The sequence below is a fragment of the Empidonax traillii genome, unplaced genomic scaffold, assembly GCF_003031625.1.
Source record: "Empidonax traillii isolate 1590-97213 ecotype Southwest subspecies unplaced genomic scaffold, ASM303162v1 scaffold11:size2795301, whole genome shotgun sequence".
Taxonomy (NCBI): Eukaryota; Metazoa; Chordata; class Aves; order Passeriformes; family Tyrannidae; genus Empidonax; species Empidonax traillii.
Genome location: NW_020955204.1, coordinates 1,629,710 through 1,639,256, shown reverse-complemented (window position 1 = coordinate 1,639,256; position 9,547 = coordinate 1,629,710). Strand labels below are relative to the sequence as shown.

Sequence of the window (9,547 nt, the reverse complement as noted above, 5' to 3'; positions counted from 1 at the left end):
TCCCTTGCTCATGGCTATTCCATGCTGCTGTTGCCGTGTTGCAGGGCCTTGTCAGCTGAGGTGGCAACACAAATTCCCTCCACCACAGTCCTGTGGTCACCAACTGTGGTGGCCCATTAGGGATGTGTGTGTGGAACTACGTCCCCAATTTCAGGTGCTGAGGCAACAAGGCTGTCATCCCTGCAGCCTCAGAATCCCTCAGGCATGGTTTAGGTAGGAACGCTGCTGACACCCACTTGGGGCACACACACCTGGCAGTTTCCAGCTTCCAAGTGCTGCACAGGGAGTTGCCTGTGGGGCAATCCAGTGCCACCAGATGACAGTCCCTTTTTCCTGGCCTAGGGAGACTGGTGCCTCAACTGTCCCCTAATTAGCAGAGGAGATACAGGCCTCTCGCGGGCCCTTTATTAATATGGAACAGCAGTATTTGCTGCATTAATCACTTCTCTGCCCTTGGCCAAGCCCCTGAGCGCTGGCTGGCAACCATTCTGCAAAAGCTTCTAGCACACATTAGGTGCTAGGAAAGCAGCCTGCACACTACAGCTCTGTGTACTGCCAGGGGAACCCCAGGAATCTGGGGACTGAACCAGGCACCAGGAGTTATGGAGGCTACAGTCACCAGCTGAGCAACATGTGGGGCCCTGACTGACACAGGCCAGAGCAAAAGGCTTATAAGGGACTGCATCCCAGGGTAGACAACTGCAAAAGCTGCTCTTTCTGACAGAGACAGACCTGCTGGCAACCAGATATGAGGGGATCCCGTGCAAAGAGGGAGAAGCCCTTCAGCTCAGTTCTCCCCAATCAGTCAGTTTATTTGACAGACAAGTCTGCTCCAAGCAGATCGGCCAGGCACGGCCAACACAAGCAGGTTGCAAGTTCAACCTCAGTGCCTTGACATGTGAGGCAATGCTCTCCAAAACCTCACTATGCTGCCTGGCTTTATTATAGCGCAGCTGTACAAAAAGAGAAAAAACAAGTGCTTAAAAAAAGAGATTGCCCCACCACCATCACTGCAGCCACAGAATGGTCCAAGAAATAGGTGGCCAGTCTCTGCACACATGTAGTGTCCATGATTCACAGCTAGATCCGTTTAAAAAAATCACATACACCCCCCTCCCCACCCTGCAGAACAGGAGCTTCTCATTGATGGTTTAACTGAGAATTAGACATGATCAACATCCCTCCCCCCAGCCTGCTTGCCCTCCTTAGAAAGGTCCAGCCATGATCTTAGCAGAGAATAATCATCTTCTCATCAGCCCCAGTTATAGAAATAGATTTTCTGCCAAGCAGGCAAGTAATCCATCAGTGGCCCTGAAACAAGAGAACAGAGGGATCACACATGTAGAAAGGCAAGAATTTGAAGCTGTGTGTCTATAGGGTATATCCCCCCTTCTCATTATGATATCCAACAATCCTAAATCTCCACTTCCACAACTGAGATGAGCCCCAGAATAGAACAGTTACTTTTGCCAAGATGGAAGGCAACATTGTGATGTGGTGCTGGGACCAAGTGGGATATGAAACACGGTCAGCATGGCCATAGTGTGGGACACCAGTCACTCCCTCAGAGCTGACATATCCAAATTCCTGTGGGAATGGGGGAGTGGTCTACAATGTACAAGGGGAAAATCCCCATGGAGAGAGTCAGGAGGGCACTGCTGTGACACAGGGAAGAGGAAGACAACTCAGCAGAGAGCAGGTGCAAACACAGAAGCATCTGCTGTAGAATGAAAATGCTTATGAAGCACATGCCTTAATGGAGGCTCCAGAGTCTGTCTGAAATCACTAACTGGAAGAAGCAGCTACTGAGCCAGCCAGCTTTGTGATCTTTCCAAAGAAAGGGCAATCCCATGATGCCAGGCTGATGTAATGTCACATCACTGCCATGAATCACTCCTCAAAGATTCATATCATCAGGGAAGAGGGGTAATGAAGTTCTGGCCATAATAAAGGGATCCTCTGGTGAAGACTATAACACAGACCTGGTTCCGCCCTTTAATTTACAATCACTTCCTGACTGGGTCAATACTTCTAAGCATTCATTTACTCCTGCAAACTAGGGGTCAAGGAAAAGAGTTCAGAAACAGAGTTGCAAATCAGGACCCTGGTACACCAGCTGAGGGGCAGAAAGGAAGCACAGGAGAAGAGGCCTAGGTGGCGGAGACCAAGCTCTGCAGCCTCAGGCACACCAAGCCAGGAAGCAATTCATCCTTTCCTTTTCCAGTTTAAAATGACTCAAGCATCAACACACTAGTTAGTGCACTAGCACTAACCGCTCTAGGGACTTTGTGATTCCTTCCCTGGATCAGCAACCATCTGGCAAGCGTTTCCAACTGCCCCCATCTTTCTTCACCAACAGAAATGGGGATATAGCAATGGGACCGGAGCCACTTACGTGTGACGAAGCCAACTCCAGGCACATAATCAGCCAACAAGCGCAGAAGGAGGAGGATCCTGCCCCTAAGAAGGGAGAGAATATGAACGAGTCCAGCTGGACACCTCCTGCTCCAGCTACTAAAAGCAGGAGCAGCAAGGGCAGCTGTTATGCAAGGGCTCAGATTAACCTGGTCAGAGGCACCCAGACCTCTTCAGATCTACTCACCCAGCCCCCTGATGCTATTTCAGTTAAAAGGGAAATTTTCAGCAAAAGCCCAGCAGGGGCCCCTTACTCTGAATATCGGTCATAGAAAGGAGATCTCAGCAGGTAGTACAGCAGTAGGACAGTTCGTCGCCTCAGCTCCGTTCGCTCTCGCCTGTTTAAGTCTTTCAGATCACTCAGCAAGCTCAGACTGGAAGGAGGAGGGCAGAGAGTTAACTCACAGTAGCAGCAGCCAGCCGGGAAAAGAAACTGTTTCTAAAGCCCTCCACTCTCAGCTCCGTGCAGAGCACACTGCATCAGCTCAGAACAGAAAGCACCCTAAGTGTTGCAGAAGACATGTAAATGTGTCAATCTCCAAGCTAAAGACCAGCTCCACTGTGTATTTCTCTCAGTAGGGCCTGTCCAGGACTGGGAAATGGGGAAGTGTGATGCTCAGCCACCTCCAAGCTTAAGCACCAACAAAGACTCTGTCAGACTGACCTTGAGATGTCCAGGACTGCTGAGAGGAGCCAGGGCTTCCATGATCTCTGGCCCCACACTCCTAAACTCAATACTAGGAACACACAGTCAAGGAATGGAAAGATGAGAGATGCTTAACAAGAGGCACATAGACAAGAAATTCCCCCGCTACCCACAAGGCTCTGCCAAGTGCAGAAGAATACACCCTAAGGCAGTCCGAGGGGGTCCCGGAGAAGGGGCTGGAGGACTTGTATCCACAATTCCAGCAGCTGAGGCCAGCCAACAAAGTGTAAGAGAAGGGAGGAGTCCCGAGGCCTCTACCCAAGCAGAGCCCTGGCAGGGAGTGAAGCCTGGGTAAACCCTGCACCAGGGCCAAGCTTGCAGCACCCTCTGCCGGCACCGCACACGGCGGTAGCTTGCACACAGCCAGGACAGGATACGGTGGAGCAGAGGGCGGGTGATGTAGAGGGATTCTGCAATGGTTTCTTGGAGACCAAGCGGGGTGGGAGGCTGGTTCATCTCCTCCGCTCTTCTGCTCTGTGACTCCTCCCTCTGCTGAGGGGACCCCCAGTGCCGGGACTGCAGGGATGGGGCTGAAACAAGCAGATCTGGTCACTAACACAAAGTTTTGTCCCAGCTGGAAATTAAGTATCACACAACTGCTAGCTCACTCCCCCGGCCCTGGAGCACCTCCCCGCTCCTGCCCCTTGACAGTAGAACAGGAGAAGCAACTGGCCCCTCACAGCCAACTCCCCCCATTTTATATACTGGGCATGACATTCTATGTCCCTCTGGCCAGTTCAGGTCACCCATCCTGACCGTGTTGCCTCCCAGCTTCTTGTGCACCTCCTCACTAGCAGAGCCCGGGAAACTGAAAAGTCCTTGGCTTACAGTAACCACTACTTCACAACAACCTACAACATAAGTATGTTATCAACATTATTTCATATTAAATCCAAAACTCAGCACTCTTTTACTTACTAGGAAGAAAACCAACCCTATCCCAACCAAAACCAGGACACCTTCCTACTGTGCTTCCCTGAACTACCACCTCACTGCTTTCTGCACTGTGAAGATGTGAAACAGGAAAGCTTGAAGAACTGCAGACACAGCAACTGCTGTGGCTGATCAGCACCCTCAAAGCTTGCCTCCAAAGGGGACAGAGCAGGTAGAGGTCCCTTTTGAGATCTGTGCTCCTGAAAGCACAACCCTAATGAAGAGCTGCCTCTGTTGCACAGTTCACTTGGGAAAATAGAATTTTAGTGCTAGCCTTGCAGCACGCATCTGAATCCCCGTTGCTTTGATATCCACACCCACCCACAGTGGGCCCAGTGACTGGCAAGATATGTCCCAATACAGGGTTCTACCCTTTACTGCTCACATCCACATCAAACATAAGGGCACAGAGCAGAAATAGCTCAGGTTGAAAACAGTTACTTACTGCTCTGGAGAGAGCGCACAACACGGCTGGAACGCTTGCCAACATAGGTCTGATCCTTCCCTGCAGAGTTGTCTTCTGTGTCTGCAGAAGAAATTAGCCATGGGGTCAGGCTTCAAAGCAACACACTTCACCCCAGAGCTGGCAGCACCCTCCCCTACATTGCCACCAAGAAGAGCAGACTGAAAAGCTGATCTAGTGCAAACCAGACCATCCTGCAGGGGCTAACACTAGGCAGAGGGTGAAAAGGTAAATCTACCTGACACTGCCCAGGCCTAGGACCTCTTTCCTCATTGTCAGATTGGGGAACATGCAGCCTGACTCCCTGTTCAGCCAGCAGTTCCTGGCTTAGATCTCTCCATCCCCTGCTTCCATATTGTGAGACATCCCTGCCACTAAGCTAACTCGTCCTCTGCAAAGGATGGAAAGTTCAACACAGCTCAGCCTTGAGCACTGAAACCTTACAGCTTGCTGCACAAGCCACTGGTCTGATAAGTAATTCCAGCAGGACAAGACATGTGGCTCAGCAAGGCACTAAGCCAACAACAACAACACTATAGGATCACCTTGAGGGTGGAGAGGCTGCTGCTGTTCCCTGTTCAGCGGCACGATGGGAGGAGACATCTGGATGCCAGCTTTGTACCACAGCAGGAGCAGGAGACGAAGGATAGCTCTGTGAACAGACACAAGGAAGCCTTCAGTACCAGACTATGCAGCAGGGCTCCTGTTGCACTGGACAGGTGGCTTCCACAGAAGAGGGAAACGCTCAGGTCTGCTCAGAGCAACTGGCAAGGTGAGAGGTGTAAACATTCCCTTCTGTGGCACAATATCCAGTACCCTGTGGGGCTCCAAATTCCCCCAGCCTCAGGGACTAGCAGCTCAGTCCTGCTTGGTCTTTTTCCTGTGGTACGACTGAGTACCCTTCAAATCCCCTTTCTGAGCGCACGCTGCCCCTTTCCCCCCACAGCACTTACTTAGCCAGCTGGATGAGGACAATGATGGTCCACCGGCCCATCTCCCCCCACACCCTGGCTGTCCCCATCTCTGCAAAGACCTCCACGCATTCTAGCACACTCAGCCAGGTCAGCAGCTTCTGCTGGGGCAGTGACTGCAAAACACAGAGGGGAGTAGGGTGGTAAGACAGAGGTTCTGCTCTGGAGTTAAAGAGGACACAAACACAGCCCAGTCTGGTGGGTCCCAGCACCAGATGGCCTTGGAAGTCACAGCCCCAGAAACAAAAAGTGGTGTCTCTACTGTGGCTGGAGCCTATGCACAAGACCACTTATCTACCTCCAAGCAGGGGCAGACTGAGACATCACAGTATCACATAGGGCTGCTACTCAAGAAACAGGGAGAACATCACGGCTGTATCTTGAATTGCCTTCTACCCCACAGTAGGATAGTCTGCTAGGTTGCGGCACTGTGCCTGAGCTCCATGGCAAAACTCCCCCTCCACCTCATCCCAGAGTTGAGACACACAATAAACTTCCTTTCAGGGTCAGAGCTGATGAAAGCTTATTCTTGGAGTAAAGGGAAGCGGACCCAGAGTCCACAGGCACACCAGAGTGACTGCCTTCTGAATACAGCATCTAGATTCCTGGCATGAACCCTAAGACAGTCTAGGTCCCTGCTCTCCACATGGGAACTTGCTGCTGCTGTCAACCACAGGCTTTAACCCTTTAAAAAGCATCAATAAAGACAATGCAGCTGAAATTGTCTTTGACCTCAACAACCAGGGAAGTCTTCTGCATTTGTTTGTCACACAGCTGATGCACCGGTCAGAGCTGCCTACACCGAACTCACACACTGGGCAGGCCTGTAACAAGAGGCTTGTCTGGAAAAAAACACCCTCCTCCCCATTCCTCAAAGGATCTAACAAGTGCTTGGAACCAGCCTGGGGCTCACGCAAGCAAGATATAGAAGCAAGGTGCTTATGTTTGTTTTGCTCAAGGAAAGAGTTGGAGGGACAGAATCAGAGTTTCAGTGCTCCCGAGCCACTGCTCTGGAAACAACAGTTATTCAGCAATACCTCTGCCTAGCTCAAGTTCTGAGCTACTCAAAAAAGCCAGTGGAGTTTCTGATGCAAGTCAGGGCCTGATTTCTGTAGTCCAAGGAGTGCTCTAGCCACTCCAAGACAGGAGCTACAGGGAAGGGCTGCTATTTACCTGCACTCAGAGGTTGCCTCTGGTCTCTCCACACCTGACCACAAAGAAAGGCCACAGCAGACCTATCAAGTTTCTACAGACACTCCCTGAAAGCTCCTGCAAGGAAGAAGCATGTATCCCAAATCCTCCTCCCACACACTCCAGCCTTACCACGGGCAGACTTTGCTGCAGGTCCTTTCGGAGAATCCAGTCATTTAACAGCACTAAGAGGTTGGACGCAGAGTACACTAGAAAAGGAAGAGAACACCACAGAATGGATGCACAGAAAGCAAGCCAAACCGGCACTGCTGCCTCTGTCCCGGGCAGGGGACAAGGGAAGGAGGGCAGCAAGACGTGCAGACTCCTCCCATGGGCTGCCAGAGGATGCAGCCAGCCAAGAAGAGCCGGGCCCGGGAGCGGACCCACATTCACGCGCGCAAGGGCACAGCGCGGTCCCCGCTGCCCACCTACCCAGCTCCGATAGCGCGTGCGAGTCCGAGAAGCGACCTGCGGAGGGAAGAGAGCGGATACCAGGGAGCGCCCGGCACCGGGGGAGCCCCGCGCCCCGCTGCGCCCCGGTGTCCGCACGCCCTGGTCCAGATCCCGGCCCGCAGGGACGAGGGCCCGCCCCTCTCCCCGCTCCCGCACCTGGCAGCAGGTAGGAGAGCCCCCGCACGGTGCCCTCCAGCTGGGCCGTGGCGGCCGGGTGCCGCCTCACGTACTCCTGGTAGCGCTGGCACAGCAGGCGCAGCCGCCACGCCGGGCCGGCTCCGCGGGCACGGGCCGTGGCCGCCGGAGCTGCCGCCGCCGCCGCCGCCATGGCTCCGCCGCCGCGCTGCTTCCGGGGCCGCCCCCGCCCCGCCCCGCCCCGGCCAGCCGAGCCGGGCCGAGCGCCGAGCGGGCGATGGGCGGCGGGGCGGGGGTTTAAAGGAGCGGCGGCGGCGGCTGGGCAGGTACGGCGGGCTGGGGCCGCGGGGGGAGACTGTGAAGGGTTGTCCCGAGCGGGGAACGCGGTCGCCGCAGGGTGAGGAGCCGGGATACGAGCGGGTTTGGGGGGGGGGGTCCCGGGAGGGACACGTTCCTCAAGCGCCGCGGCGGGGATAGGGTCTGCCCACGCGTGGGTCTGCCGCTCCGCGGGCCGGGGCGGCGGGGTGCGGGCTGCCGGGGGGCTGCTCGGGTGAGCTGCCGGGGCTTGGCTGCGGTACCCGTAAAAAGTTCCCGGTGGCGCTGGGGAGCGAGCGCGGGCACTGGGAGCAGTGCCTGCCCCGCCGCGACCCTTCGGGGAGCGGCGTGCGGCAGCCCCTGTCCCGGGGGCGTGCTCCGGGGCGGGGCTCCGGTGGGCACCCGCGGCCGTGCCCGGGTCGCTGCTTGCCCGGCAGCGGGGAGCCGTCGCTCTGCACCTGGCGAGGGAAGGGTGAGGTGTGACCGACAGGGCAGGGGCAGCCCCTCTCCGTTCGGGGGTTAAGCGGCCCGCGCCCACCCGTTGGGTGTGGGGTAGGGGGAGGCGCTGCCCCGGAGGCTGGGAAAGGTCGGGGGGCCTCGGGAAAGGGGGCTGCCATCCTCGTGCCCGTACGTGGCAATGTCTAATCCCATCTGGGACCGGGGGGACCGAAAGAGAGAGCAGAAGGGCCGGGGTCGGGCCGTGCAGTCGTGGCTCTCCGGGAGCCCACGCAGGACTTGCACGGCCCCGCCGCGCTCAGTGTTTGCCGCACCAGCTCTGACCCCCGTTCGCAGGCGGGAGGAGGCGCAGGGCCCGCCCGGCTGCAGCCTGTTGCAGAAGGGGGCTCCAACCTGTGCCCGGTGCCGTGGCCTCTCGCCCTCCCTCCGTGCTGTGCCCCGGCTGTACCCCCCACTCGGCTGGGAGCATCTCCCCTCTCAACGCAGGCTGCCGGCCCTGCCCGCCCCGCGGCCCCCGCCCGCAGCCGGGCCTGGCCCCGCACGCCGACCGGGGCAAAGATCGGCGGCGGTGCCCGTGGGCCAGGAGGTGCTTCGTGGCCTCTCGCAGGGCACCTGGGTGCGCACAGAGCTGGGCCGAGCTGCCCCTCCTTCCTCCTGTCCGGTTACCTCTGCACAATGGGCACAGTGTGTGCCTGCGGCTTCCTCGGCGGGAATTACAGTTGCATGGGCAGGCACTTTATCCTTTCTGATCTCTCTCTCCTCTTCCCCCGAGGGCTTGTTTTCCAGCAGGCTGAGTTCAAAAAGGGCACGAGATACTGCTGGCAAGCAGTCTGGCGCTAAACAAACCTTTTTAGTTAGAATCACATGGGTTAGACCCAACTTTCCATTCACATGGGGTGCTACCTGTGAGGTTCTCTGCGTTTCGCGGTGGCTGAGCTGCTAGTGTAAGACAAAGGTGGGTGAGATAGCACCCAAAGCCTTTGGGTCTGGAGGTCTGGAGCAGAGCTTGCTGGGGGTAGGTGTGTGCTGCTAGTGACTCTAGGGGCATATCCAGTGCAGACTGTCACAGCTGCTGCCCTTCAAGGAGAAGCTAAAGCTCTGCCAGACAGCAATCTGAGAGCTGGCTGCCTAGGAGACTGCCAAAGACACCTTGTCTTCAGCCAGAGGTGAAGCTTGATGCACAAAGTCCTTGGGCTACTCTGAACAACACAGGTAGTGTGATTCTGTCTCTGAGTAAGAAGCATTTTGACAGCCACTTCTTCACCTCTTGTCCCCACCTCCCACCCACTGTCATGTCCCCTTTGTTCATCTCCCTCCTGCAGTGAGTGATTTTGGAGGACAGTTTGAATATCATCATACTGCCTTTTTATGGTAAATATGCTGCAAGGGAGCACTGTAGGAGGGGTGGCTTCTCAGAGCAGCAGTAAGCCCATGAGACTGGGCAGGACTTAAATTGCCTTGGCTTACAGTGCCCATGGTGTGTGTGTGGGGGGGGGGGGGGGGGGGGGG

The 9,547-nt window shown here is 55.9% G+C and overlaps 2 protein-coding genes across 5 annotated transcripts in view; one reads left to right on the top strand and one right to left on the bottom strand.

The window, feature by feature from the left end:
- Positions 1-787: 787 nt before the first annotated feature.
- Positions 788-9,093, bottom strand: PEX16 (peroxisomal biogenesis factor 16). Of its 2 annotated transcripts, none has more exons than XM_027887460.1 (11): positions 8,936-9,093; positions 7,112-7,153; positions 6,812-6,888; positions 5,471-5,604; positions 5,063-5,169; positions 4,500-4,580; positions 3,499-3,651; positions 3,080-3,152; positions 2,670-2,789; positions 2,396-2,460; positions 788-1,311 (listed from the first exon to the last, which is right to left on the bottom strand). In XM_027887460.1, exons 1-11 carry the CDS (start codon positions 9,084-9,086, stop codon positions 1,253-1,255), a joined length of 1,062 nt encoding a protein of 353 aa, XP_027743261.1. In that variant the 5' UTR covers positions 9,087-9,093; the 3' UTR covers positions 788-1,252. The 2 variants fall into 2 exon arrangements, with proteins under 2 accessions (XP_027743261.1, XP_027743256.1); XM_027887455.1 differs by lacking the exon at positions 8,936-9,093 and adding an exon at positions 7,289-7,460 and having other exon boundaries at positions 7,112-7,147.
- The window catches only part of LARGE2 (LARGE xylosyl- and glucuronyltransferase 2), a 24,669-nt gene continuing 22,398 nt past the window's right edge, over positions 7,277-9,547 (top strand). The window contains exon 1 of one of the 3 annotated variants that reach the window (XM_027887377.1): positions 7,277-7,298. The gene's annotated coding sequence lies outside the window, so the exon portion shown is untranslated. The other 2 variants (XM_027887368.1, XM_027887357.1) reach the window with 2 other exon arrangements.